The following is a 13,671-nucleotide window of genomic DNA, read 5'->3' on the forward strand; positions in this document are numbered from 1 at the left end:
TATATATGTGTCACATCTTCTTTATCCATTCATCCGATGATGGACACTTAGGTTGCTTCCATCTCCTGGCTATTGTAAATAGAGCTGCAATGAACATTTTGGTACATGACTCTTTTTGAATTATGGTTTTCTCAGGGCATATGCCCAGTAGTGGGATTGCTGGGTCATATGGTAGTTCTATTTGTAGTTTTTTAAGGAACCTCCATACTGTTCTCCATAGTGGCTGTACCAATTCACATTCCCACCAACAGTGCAAGAGTGCTCCCTTTTCTCCACACCCTCTCCAGCATTTATTGTTTCTAGATTTTTTGATGATGGCCATTCTGACTGGTGTGAGATGATATCTCATTGTAGTTTTGATTTGCATTTCTCTAATGATTAATGATGTTGAGCATTCTTTCATGTGTTTGTTGGCAATCTGTATATCTTCTTTGGAGAAATGTCTGTTTAGATCTTCTGCCCATTTTTGGATTAGGTTGTTTGATAGCTCATTTCTTTTTAGTGCTGAATAATATTCCATTGTCTGGATGTACCATCTACTTTGTTTCATCTTTTTACTTATTATTTTTTAGAATATTTGAAGATGAAATTGTGCTTTCCTATGCCTTTACACCCTAAGTATTAGCCATCTCTTTTGTCTGCGGCCAAATCTGAATAAAATCCCAGCTCTGTCACTCAGATCTACTGCAGTACTCCACAGGAAAGCCTTCTCGGCAGACAGCTGTTTGATGGGGCTCTTTTGCTCCTAGACAGGCCGTGTGAATTTTTACAGCACACGCCTTGTCACTTGAGATGCTGCTGGTTATTCTCTCCAGCTGCACTAGAAGCAGTTGCTGCTTTTAAGGAGCTTTCATCTCAGATCTTTTCACCAGTTTAGTTTTTTCTAACTTGTTTGTCCCTGATATCTGTCACATTATGGCCAAGTCACTTCCAGCTTACTTTTGTCAGCCGTCAGACCCATGCAGGTTGAGTGACCTTTCTGTGTTGGCATTTTAGGACCTTAGCCTAAACTCATGAATTGTCTGACTTTTTACTTTTAATTCTTCAGTCCAACAAAGTAAGATTTGAAAGATTTTTTTTCCCCTAGTGTTTAAGTAAATTGCATGTAGGAAGTCTCTTCTATCAATATATATGTTTATAACTGAAAAAATTCCTCCTCCTTTCCCACTAGAGTACTTTTTGGCGTGGTGTAGCTCATTTAAAGGGATGAAACAACATATTTCACAACAAATATATTCATTTTAAAGGACTGAGAAAAATACGTTTTACAGAAAGGAATACATTCAATTCAATAAAAAAAGGGTTATCAGAGACTTGAAGTAATAGGACAGAAGAAAAGGATGGTATCTGTTGGCTCAAGACCATTGGGTCAGGGGTGATATAAAGAGCCCTGAAGCCAATAGTTAAAATATGATTTGTGCTGTCAAGAGCATATAATCAAGAAATGGTTCGCCTCTGCAGTGATGCCTAGAACGTGATTATCTTAAATGTGGAATCAGGCAGATATTTAGAGGCAATTTAATGTAATGTTTGCATCTTACAGGCTAAAAATAAATGTCAAAGAAATAAGTTTAGGAGCCTTTGCTGTTTCACAGATTATGAAACCAACTGTAAGAATAACAGTTTCTACTCAAGTAAATAAATTCCTCTAGAGAAGTTAGGCTTCTAGAGGAGCCTATAGAATAGTTTCTTGTAAGAAAAGGTCACCTGGCTTTGTTTAGAATTTGACCTCACTGATCTAAGGAATGTGGTTTAAGGCTATTTCTTTTCCCTCTTAGATAATGAGAAAGTTAGACAGCTGCTTCTGGAGGGTGTGCCTGTGGAGTGTTCGCATAGCTTTCTTTGGAACCAAGATATCTGTAAGAGTGTCACAGAGAATAAAATCTCGGATCAGGTAACTAATGGTAAAGTCGTGAAAACAGGCTGAAATTCATCACTGTAGAGACCATGAACGTTATTTCATATTTAATAGAATCCCATAGACTTCCTTTTATTTTCAATTTTTGGATCCCTTACGATATATACAATGCTATTTTCTGTTCTTAGAGAAGAATAATCTCTAGAAAAGGTTAATACAAAGACTTTTTCTTGAAATGATAATCTTATGGTTTAATTTGTTTTTCTTTTATTATTTTTCCCTTAAATATTCTCTGTCATTAATTTCACAATGATTGAGCTCCTATCAGCACCAGGTATTGTATTAGATAATGGGGTGGATGACTAGGATTAGGTTGAAGAAGTACAGAGTACAAAGGAAGCCCAAAGAAGGGGTACTGAGCCCGGACTAGGGAAACTGGGGAAAGCTTCCTGGGTGGAGGAGCTGGTATTTGAGCTAACTCTTAGGTGTGTGGTGAGAATTAACCAGGCTTCTTGGCAGCCAGGGGCCAGGAGCCAAGGCTACAGTGGAGAAAGGATTGTTGGAGTTGAGAACGAGGGCAAGGGCCCAGGCCAAAAACAGGATGGCATGTTCAGGAATCTCCAAGTAGATCAGTATCTTGGAGTTAAGGGTGGGGTAGGAGATGGAACTGAGGAGATAAAAAGGGGCTATAGCATAAAAGACCTTGAGGCATTTTTGGATTTGGACTGAAGATGCAGGGGCCATTGAAGATTTTAAGTTGGGCCATGACGTGATCAGATTTCAGTCTGGGAGTGCTACGGAGACTAGAGACGGGGATAAGGGGCGGAAGAGCTGGAGAGAGGGCTTGTGGTTGGATGGCTTAGAAGAGACCCTTGAAGTAGTCCAGATGGCATGATGGGGGCCTGAAGTGTGGCAGTATGGCTGGAGTGGAGGGGCTGGGGTTTAATACATATACCTGGAAGGTAAAACTGCCTAGACTCAGTGGTTGATTGGAAGATGGGAAGTGAGAAAGGAGGAGGCCTGTGGGTTAGGTCCTAATGGTCTAGCTTGGTTTTAGGAGCTCAGCTAAAAGAGAGGCAGAGCCAGGTCTGACTTGTCACTGCTGTCTTCCCAAGTTCTAGCTAAGCGCCTGGCATATAACAGGTGCTTAGGAAATATTTGAATGAACAAGTAAATGAATGAAGACTAAACATTTGAAAGGATGAATGAATGAGCTAATGAACTGTGAGAATTGTATGTCATCCAGCCAGCCGGGGCACACAGGAAGAAAGTGACGCAGCGGGGAAGATGAGTTTAGTCTCAGATAAACTGAGGGGCCTCAGGATGTCCCAGGAGCAGATGTCCAGGAGACAGGTTTCTATCCCAGGAGGAAAAGTTGGGACTAAAGAGATAGATATTTTGGAATTACCAATATGTAGAAGGTAGTGGAAACTTGACCAAAGGTAAAAAAAGGAGACTTGGGACTTGGTCATGCATGAAGGGCATTCATGAGTTAGACTTCGTAGCATGGAGGTGGTCTCCCGTGTAGTCTTCTCAGTTGAGCGTCAGGCCTGTCTCCACCTGGCAAGACTGCAAGGATGTTGTTATCCACTCCCTGCAGTCCACTTAATAGATCATTTATAGCATCTTCTAAGACCTGCTGAGAAATTTTCTTAAGAGCTGGAGTATTTTCCCACGTGCCCCTCCTTGAGAAGTTCTTGTTTATAGCCCTTTTTACTTCATGACCACCAATCTTAACCAAAATAAATGTAGGGACAGAGTATCACAATGTAAGATTAATCCTGATAGATGAGGAATTCGCAGAATGAATGTATATTATTTTATTACTTTGAATCACTTAGTATATTCTAATTTAAGACAATTTGGCATTTCCTACCAAAGCACTTGTATAGAGGAAAATCATCCTGGGAGAAATACCTTGTACTTAAAATGGCTCACATTTATTTATTGAGAACACCTTTTTCTTGCTTTTTAAAAGAGCATTGAACTTTCTAAAGCTGCTTATAGGGAGACCCAGTAGGATCTCCCGGAAGACTAGGGTTGTTTGTCTTGAATTATTTTCTTCCACTTCAGGATTTAAACCGGAAGAGGAGTGAATTGCTGGTGCCCGGGTCACAGCTTTTTTTAGGTCCCCATGAATCCAAGGTTCCTATACTTTTGATTCAACAGCCAGGAAAAGTGACTGGTGATGACCAGCGAGGCTGGGGAAGTGGCTGGGATGTCCTCCTCCCAAAGGGCTGGGGCATGGCTTTCTGGATTCCATTTGTAAGTTACTCTTCGATTCTGACCAACAGTTACAACACTTAAAATACATTCCTAGTGAATGCCAAGCACTGAAAATGTTCCTGACTTTACGCACGACCTAGAAATTGAGTGCTAGTTTTCTGCCCTTTGAGCTATAATCCTGGATATAAGATACTTCATAGAGTCCCTGGAGCCCGGTTTTCATTACTAAGAGTTGTGCTGACATTTTTTGAATTTTTGAGGTTTTAAAAGTGGCCTGATTTTTGAATAATAGTGGCAACAAAATGTTGAGGTTTCTTTACTTGAAATTTGTTACAGTTTAAAAGCCAAAAGACTTCGTTTTTATAGATGTATAGAATACAGTTTTTTATTTTATGTACTGTTCCATTTATTCCTCTTTTATTAACTGCAGCTAAAAATTTTATTAAAAATCTAATGTGTGTGTTTTTTTTTCCTGGTTAAATAATTACTTTGAGCTAGAAAGCATAAAGGACATGACATGTAAGACCGTTAGATTCAGGCAGATAATTAATTTTAGTGATTATGCATAGTGCAAAGGACATTCAGTTAATCGTTTAGGAGTGGGAATATTTTTAAATCTAACTTTAAAATTATGAACTGTTTTAAGTATATCGAAGGTATACCTGTGTACCTTTCACTCGCCATCCAGCTTAAGAAATAAGACATTACAGGTTCATTGGAAGCGCTCTGTGTATCCCTCTCCAATCCCATTTCCCTCTCTCCTTCTAAAGGAATCACGAGTCCTATTTTTGGTGTTTGTCACTATCATGCATGTTTTTATAGCTTTATTAAGTGTGTGTGTATATCCTAAAATAAAATAGCTATATTTGACATGTTTTTAAACTTTGTTCCTTGTATAAATGCTTTTGCAACTTGCAGTATTCACTCAACATTGAGATTTTTCCATGTTGATTGGTGAAGCTCTATTTCGTTCATTTTTACTATTGTATGGTAACCCATCATGGGGTAGTTCCCCAGTGTATTTGTCCATTCTATTTTGATTCTATTTAGTATTTAGGTTTCTCATTTTTCTCCATACAAAGAATTTAGCAGTTTCACTTTAAGTTGGTATAGTGACAGGATCTCTCTGGCATTTCTTTTAGATCTATCGAGGTGCAAGAGTTGGAGGATTAAAAGAGACTGTAGTGCATTCTCAGTATAAAAGGTCACCTAATGTCCCAGGTGATTTCCCAGACTGCCCTGCTGGGATTCTCTTTGCTGAAGAGCAAGCTAAGAATCTTCTTGAAAAGTACAAAAGGTAGGAAACTGGCTTCTCTAGTTTGATGTCTTTTTTTTTTTTTAATAAATTTATTTATTTTTTGCTGCGTTGGGTCTTCATTGCTGAGTGTGGGCTTTGTCTAGTTGTGGCGAGCAGGGGCTACTCTTCGTTGAGGTGCGCAGTCTTCTTATTGTGGTGTCTTCTCTTGTTGCAGAGCATGGGCTCTAGGCACGCGGGCTTCAGTAGTTGTGGCACGCGGCCTTCAGTTGTTGTGGCTCACGGGCTCTAGAGCGCAGGCTCAGTAGTTGTGGCGCACGGGCTTAGTTGCTCCGCATGTGGGATCTTCCTGGACCAGGGCTCGAACCCGTGTCCCCCGCATTGGCAGGCGGATTCTTAACCACTGTGCCACCAGGGAAGCCCGGCAGGCGGGTTCTTAACCACTGCATCACCAGGGAAGTCCCTAGTTTGATGTCTTAAGGGGAAGACACATTGAACAATCATGTTTGTCCTGGCTTAAGGGATTCTTACTATATAATGTGGAGTTCTTAGACTTGTCAACATTCCCAAGACATAATTAAGAAGATGCTGCTTAGGTCAGGAGATTGCCCTATATCTAGATTTTATAGCCATGCAGGTTACAAGCCTTTCTCTTTGTTATCTGCTTCACTGATGATGGTGTACACCTAAGCTGTGGACCTGAGTTCCGGGCGCTTGTTAATTGATTCCCGCTACTGAGCCCTGCCTCCTCAAAATGGAAATTGTGTCTTTCGTAATGGTTATAGATGGAGTACATACTTATGAATTTTAATGAAAGTATGGAAACATACAAAAATACTTTATAAACTGGTGTATTCCTTTTATCCAGAGAGAGAGCACTGTTTTTACATTTTGGTATCTATCCATCTAGACTTTTTTCTTTTCCATTGGAGGAGTGGCCAGTGAGGGGCTTTATTTCCTTTATAATCTGGAAAGGAAACATAGGGCACCTGTATTTCCTACTGAACTGTAGACTTCGGGAAGCACAAAAACTCTCTTGTTTGTTGTGGCATCTGCAGTATCTAGCCGGTGCCTAGTGCACAGTGGGCCTTAATACCTGTTTTTTTGTTGACTGATGAATGGGTGACTAATTGAATGTTGTATTTCCTTGACTGTGAGCTCCACAGTTGTGCTCTCCTGTGCACGGCTGCAACTCTAGAGACAGGCTTGGCCACAGTTGGCTTGGCTTTCCAGCTATTGTTTGAATGATGGATGAATGAGTGAGTGAGTGAACGGGGATACGTTCCTGGATTGCTGGTTTACAAGCCCTTCGAGGGCAGCCATTGTGTGTCGTACATCCTACGCCTCCCATAGTGTGCAGGGGCTTCTCCATGCTTGTTAAATAATAATTGACAGTAATACTTAATTTCTCACCCTTTCGATTTTTTTATGTATGTAAATTTTTCATAGACACATTTTTTTTAAGGCATTGTATTACATACACTATTTTGAAACCTGCTTTTTTCATTTAGCTGTGTATTATGGAAAGTTTTCCCATATCAATAAATATGACTCTAAACCAAGAGTTGGCAAACTTTTTCTGTAAAGGGCCAGATGATAACTATTTCTGGCTTTGTGGGCCCTTTGGTCTCCATGGCAGCTGCTCAACTCTGCCATGTGGCATGAAAGCAGCCTCAGAGGACGCATAAATGAGTGAGCACGGCTGTGTTCCAGGCTCACGCTATGGACAATCCTATTTGAATTTCATAGCATTTTCATGTGCCACACGATATTATTCTCTTGTGTTTTTTTCTTTCCTTTTTTCTTTTTTCTGGCTGCACCGCGCGGCTTGTGGGATCTTAGTTCCCCAACCAGGAATGAAACCCGGGCCCCCTGCAGTGGAAGCGCGGAGTCCTAACCACTGGACCTTCAGGGAATTCCCTCTTGTGTTTTTTTCAACCATTGAAAAATGTAAAAACCATTCTTAGCTTGCGGGTCATACAAAAACAGGCAGTGGGCCAGGTTTGCCCAGTGAGGTGTCGTTTGCCAATGCAGTATGGCGGTCCTGTGATCTATCAGTGGCCCTGTAGGTTCTTTCTGAATTTTTGCTCTGTGCTTCTGTGAACAGCTTTCCATTTGTATCTCTACGTATTTGTCTGATCTATTCGTTTAGCGCATGTTGACTTAGACCTTGCCATGTGTCAAAAACCTTTCTAGGCACTGAGGCTGCAGCAGGGGACAGGACGGGCAAAGTCTGCTGTGCCCTTGTGGGGCTTATTCTTGATGGAAGTACGTGTTTCTACACTAGTGGGAGGGATCCAGGCAAGGGGAGGGAGGCTAAAATGGCCAGAGCAAAGCCCTTGAGTGAGGAAGACGGGGTGGCATCCAGGGCATAAGGGGAGGAGTGGCATTCCTTAGGACCAGGCTTAGCTGTCTTATTTTTAGTAGGCTGGAAGGCTGACTCTGAAAATGTGAATACAGATTTAGGTAGGCTAGACTCTGCGCAGAGGTTGGGTAGTAGTCTGATTGTGACCGTCTTCTCTGAAAAATAGGCAAGGTTATCATCTAGGAATAAGGGGCAGAGAGGCTGTTGGAGGTTTGAGGAGAGAGGAATTGATATAAACAGTGTTCTGGGAAAGTGGAAGATAGAATCGACTGGAGAAACGTATCAGATTTGTAAGAAATGTAGGAGTCCACTTAAGTTGTGTTGATAGTGAGACCCTTCGGGACTACTGCATGTTCTTCCCCAGCCACGTTCTGCCAGTCAGGTGCTGGCGTGGGGTAGTGGAGGGTTGAATGTAACCAGCAGGGGCTTTGCCGGAGGAGGGACTTGGGGGTATGTGTAAAGGGAGTGACTCTCTTAGGAACTGTGGCATCTAGGCTTCCAAGGAGAGAGATGTGAGGACGGTAGTGAGCAGTGATGAAGTGGTAAACGAATACAGTAAGTCTCCTACATACGAACCTTCAAGTTGCGAACTTTCAACGATGTGAATGTGTGTTCCATCAGCGTCAGGCGTGAGTGAAATCGCAGCTTGCCCTCCGTCTCCCATTGCTGAGGATCCTTCAGCTCTACCATCTCCCACCTCCTCTCCCTCCCCCAGTCAGTAACTCTTCTTGCCTGTTCACTCGATGCCAGCCCCGTATGCCAGCTGTTGTACTGTACTACTGTACTTTTCAAGGTACCGTACTATAAGATTAAAAATGTTTTCTTTATTTTTTGTGTCTGTTTTCTGTGTATTATTTGTGTGAAAAGTATTGATATTATAAACCTATTATAGCACTATATAGCCGATTGTGTTAGTTGGGTACCTAGGCTAACTTTGTTGGACTTACGAACAAATTGGACTTAGGAATTCGCTCTTGGAACGGAACTCATTCGTATGTAGGGGACTTACCGTAGTAAGTTCCAGTGGTTGAGGAACTGTTGCCGTGGAGAGGTAAATGGGCAGGCAAAATAGGAGGCGTCGTTCTGAGTGAAGGATACTTGAAATGGAGATTTTAAGGTGGAGCAAGTGTTGGCAGTGACCAAAAGGTAGGGTGTGACCAGGAGAGTGGGTGGTTGAGATGGGGGGAAGTAAAAGGTGTGAGAAGTTTCTGGTGGGCCAGGGTACTAGAAGGATGATATATGTAGCTGCTGAAGCCATTGAGAATGGGTCGGGATGGAGGGGAAGGCAGAGTGGCGGGGAATGGGGTGCCTGGGGAGTTGACTGAGGCCCTGGCTGAGCAGGGAGAGCCAGTGGTTTATCTGATGGCTTGTGCTTCAGGGGAGCGGGAAGGAGAAGAAAAGCGGTCTGGGGGCATCAGGAGGAATGTGCCCACCCCTAGGCCTGTGGGGTGTGAAAAAGAAAGAGCTATCACTTGAGAGGAGCTGTAGCGGAAAGAAGGCAAAGAAGGACCTTAGGCTCAATCTCATAAATAAGATTTCTAGTTAAAAAGGAAAAAAAGCTGCATGCTTTGAGGATTTGACGTACCATTGGCAAATGGCTATTTGTATTAGTGTAGAATTTTACCTCTAGTTCCGAGGGTGCCTGTTTTCCCTCACGTCTCGATAACATGGGCTATTACCAATCTTTTATTTTATTTTTTTAATTAATTAAAAAAATTATTTATTTATTTTTGGCTGCGATGGGTCTTTGTTGCTGCATGCGGGCTTTCTCTAGTTGTCGTGGCTTCTCTTTGTTGTGGAGCACAGGCTCTAGGCGCACGGGCTTCAGTAGTTGTGGCTCGCGGGCTCTAGAGTGCAGGCTCAGTAGTTGTGACACATGGGCTCTGTTGCTCCGCAGCATGTGGGATCTTCCCGGACCAGGACTCAAACCCGTGTCCCCTGCATTGGCAGGCAGATTCTTAACCACTGCGCCACCAGGGAAGTCCTTACCAATCTTAATACTGACAAAACATACATGAAAAAATGGCATCTTACCGTTCTCATTTTTTGTTTGTTTGCTTACAAGTGAGGTTGGGTACTCTTAAGTGTTTTCACCATTTTTTGTCTCTCTTTTAAAAAGTTTCTGGGTGAGGCAAGTACCCTGAGAGGGTTTTTCACCAGCTGCCCCTCTCAGGAGGCCAGAACACATTTGGTTCAGTCTCCAGAATATAGGCTCAAACTGAACCTCTGATTAAGTGTACAGGTTCATTTCCATTTGAGGTCCTAGGGCATAGCACACAGTAAGAAACAGAGGGGGGAAGGAATGTCTGGGCCTGTCCCCGAGGAGACCATCAGCCTGAGGGTGCAGGCTGGGACTCCCACAGAGTACCCCAGCCCGGAAGGGCCCATGGCCAGGCTGCTCCCTACCTCTTGGGGTCATTACATACCAGAGCAGTCCCTGGTTCCCACTAGTTAGTGGTGTTTTGAAGGTTCTCCCTCACTTACATGTTGCTGGAAAAGTCATTTGGTATCGCCCATGTGGAGGGCAGTTTGGAATATCTGTCAGAATTGCAAGTGCTAATAGTACTCGTTGCCTTAGCACTTCCACTCCCAGGACTTTATCCTGTGCATATACTTGTACAACATGTTCAAGGTCATTCATGGCAGCATCGTTTGTAGAAGCAAAAGCTTGAAAATAACCAAAATGTCCTCGAGGAGAGGACTGTCTAAATAACTTAAGGTATAAACCATCCAGTGGGATAAGACTTGTGCTAAAGAGTGAGGGATGTCTTGATGTGCTAATATAAAATGACCTCCAAGATATTTTGTTAAATGAATAAAGTTAAGCAAAAGAGTACAGGATCGGTTTGCCACCATTTGTGTAAAATGGGTAAAAAAAGAAATATGTATATATCTGCTTGTAAGTTTATAAAATGTCTCTAGAAGGATATATAAGAAACAGATAATGATATTGTCTCTGTGGAGGACAGCTGGGTCACCAGAGGTCAAGGGTGAGAGAGAAACTTCACCATCACCCCTTTTGTACCTTCTTAAAAAAAAATTATTTTTATTTTTGGCTGCATCGGGTCTTAGTTGCAGCACGTGGGATCTTGTGTTGCAGTGCGTGGGCTTCTCTCTAGTTGTGGTGCGCTCTCTAGTTGTGGTGTGTGGGCTTCTCTTTAGTTGTGGTGCACAGGCTCAGTAGTTGTGGCATGCAGGCTCTCTAGTTGCGATGCATAGGCTTTCTAGTTGGGGCACGAGGGCTCCAGAGTGTGTGGGCTCAGAGTTGCTTAGTTGCTCCATGGCATGTGGGATCTTAGTTTCCTGGCCAGGGATCGAACCTGCGTCCCCTGCATTGGAAGGCAGATTCTTAACCACTGGACCACCAGGGAAGTCCCCCTTCTGCACCTTTTGAACTTCAAACCCTGTGAGTATTCAGGGGCATCACTGCACAGCTCCAGGAGCACCCTTTACCTGCAGTTCTTCAGGAGTGGCACTCCCCGGAGTGATGCACGTAGGGTGACTTCGTGGGCGCATCATCTATTACAGTAAAAACCGAAGAAAACAAAAACGCTCAGCCCCTAGAGTTGGTTATTATTATTTTTTAAAATCGTATTTCTTAGAAAACTTTTTTGTATGTTTGTTTTTAAAATAGAGATGGAGTACGGTGGCCATGGTTATTTTGATTGTCCATCCTAAATTGTTCAAAATTGGTTCTCCTCTTTGATTTCCATTAGACGCCCTCCGGCAAAACGGCCCAACTACGTTAAGCTTGGCACCCTGGCACCTTTCTGCTGTCCCTGGGAGCAGTTAACTCGAGACTGGGAATCAAGAGTCCAGGCCCAAGACGCATCGTCTGCAGCTTCCTCTCCTGGTGGTGAGGAGAGTAGCCTGAGGAGAGATGTGGTTCCTTGTGCTCCCATGCCTGGAAGGACTCGTCAGCTGTCTGATGACGAGGGCACACCCCTAAACGACTCCAGCGAGCCCAAGGGAGTGATGGACACAGATGGTCCAGCCCGGGCGGGGACTGAGGGGGTAGTGGGCCAGGGTGCCACCGGCAGTCTCCTCTGTGTTCTGAGGTAAGTGCACACGGCTTCCGGGTACGTTTTTAGATTGTCTGTTTTTTTGATACTGACCAGGAAGTAAAAGTTATCATTGCTCCTTTACACAAAGCCCAAGTGAATTTATGGACCTTCTGGAAGGGAAAGCCAGTGAATCATAGAGGGCCCAGGGAAAAGGCTAAATCACATACATTTGCTTTGGGGCATGATGCTAACTGACGAAATGATTTAAAATATCCCGTCAATAGACCTAAACCAGGGCAGTTTATGACCTATTTTATTTAGTCTTTGCTCACAAAGCAGTCCCCTCACGATTGTGATCTTAAGTAATGAAGAACCCCTGCAAGCATTCTTTAAATCGTTGAATTAGATTTCTTCCCATTGCTTTTGATGACCTGCATTTGTGGCCGACTAGATCCCCATTCATTGTGATACTGTCATATCACAGAGGTTACTGTGTAAAATGTGTTCTTCTCTCAGTGCTGCTGCAGGCTATCCGATTCTGCTTATCATTAACCCTTTATTCTGTGCTCTGATTTTAAAGGAGTGCCACCCCTTTGCTTTATACTTATTTACAGTATACTTATGTACAGTAATTTCATATCCTTCCTTCTTACTTTTCAGATAAGTGTCCCTTAGAGTTTCTTTTTTCATCAAAACATCAGTTCCTTTTTACTCGAATCCTCTCACTGTGAATATAGCCATAGATTCTACTCCACTGTCTTATTTTTCTCTGCCTTCAACTTGAAACCTTTAATCCTTGAGTCTCAGAGTAGTGGACACATAAAAAGTAAAGTATCATTACACAAATGTGTATTTTTGATTTTTAAAAAATCGAAGTTTTGATCCTTTCCCCCCATAGAGTATCAAAAAATCAAATGAACTCCAGCAATGTCCAGTCTTCTAACTGCATATTTTCCCCTTGAACAAAATATCTTCAAAACGTGTGTCTCCCACTTCATGCAGGAGTAGAAAATTACTGAGGCAGCTGTCAGCCTGGTGTGGACCCAGTTCTGGGAACAGTCGGGCAGCCCCACGAGCTCCTGGCACAGGGCAGCAAGAATTGAGCAGAGAGGCCTGCCTGTCCATCCTGGACCGCTTCCCCAAGGCCCTGGTGTGGGTCAGGCTGTCCCTGCTGAGGAAGGGCAGCCCCGAGCCGCACACCATGATCTGTGTTCCAGCTGAGGAGGACCTCCTCCAGCTCAGCCAGGATCGGCTGTACCGTGGGCCCCAGGAGCCCAAGCATAGTGACCCATTCAAGAGCCAGATCCGGAAACAGAAGGAGAAGAAGAAACTAGAGAAGAGGCAGAAGCGAGGCTGTGCTGCATCCGAGGGCCTGGCAGAGGGGGACTCTGCAGCTGGACAGCAGCCTCTGACCCTGGGCTTGTGGTCAGGCCCTCTCCCGGTTGTGACTTCTCACTGCTCCAGAGTTCTCCTTGGCTTTGTCACACAGGGAGATTTTTCCATGGCTGTCGGCTGTGGGGAAGCCCTGGGGTTTGTTAGTTTGACGGGCTTGCTGGATATGCTGTCCAGCCAGCCAGGAGTGGAGAGGGGTCTCGTGTTGCTGAGGCCGCCTGCCTCTCTGCAGTATCGATTTGCGAGAATCGTTATTGAGGTGTGAGGTCGGTTTACATCCTGGCACAGATAATAACTGTGTTTGCCAAGTCCCACAACTGGAGAGTTGTTTTTGCTGTCTTCCGTTTCAATATATCATGTTAAATTCCTTGGAAACGAGAATTTAAAAAATTATGTATTTATGCAAATGGATGAAGTGTTTACCTCATTCCAGTAATGTCCTTGATTTCCATCTTTCCCTGTCCTTGCTGTAATACTTTAAAATTTTTTGGCATATATAGCCAAAAGCTTTTGTATTTTGATTTCTTGGTCTGTGTAATTCTTGCTGAAAATAATTAGAAGCCCTATTGTT

The 13,671-nt window shown here is 43.3% G+C and overlaps 1 protein-coding gene across 1 annotated transcript in view; it reads left to right on the top strand.

Moving 5' to 3' along the window:
* POP1 (POP1 homolog, ribonuclease P/MRP subunit) overlaps positions 1-13,365 on the top strand; it is a gene marked incomplete at both ends in the record, with an annotated part of 33,074 nt that extends 19,709 nt beyond the window's left edge. The window contains 5 exons of the mRNA XM_082858395.1: positions 1,779-1,894; positions 3,932-4,123; positions 5,227-5,381; positions 11,421-11,762; positions 12,711-13,365. Of these exons, the coding sequence (XP_082714521.1) occupies positions 1,779-1,894; positions 3,932-4,123; positions 5,227-5,381; positions 11,421-11,762; positions 12,711-13,365 (1,460 nt within the window). The remainder of the gene's footprint in view (positions 1-1,778; positions 1,895-3,931; positions 4,124-5,226; positions 5,382-11,420; positions 11,763-12,710) is intronic.
* Between the last annotated feature and the right edge of the window lie 306 nt (positions 13,366-13,671).

This window comes from Leucopleurus acutus (assembly GCF_964270905.1).
Source record: "Leucopleurus acutus genome assembly, chromosome: 17".
In the NCBI taxonomy this organism is placed as follows: Eukaryota; Metazoa; Chordata; class Mammalia; order Artiodactyla; family Delphinidae; genus Leucopleurus; species Leucopleurus acutus.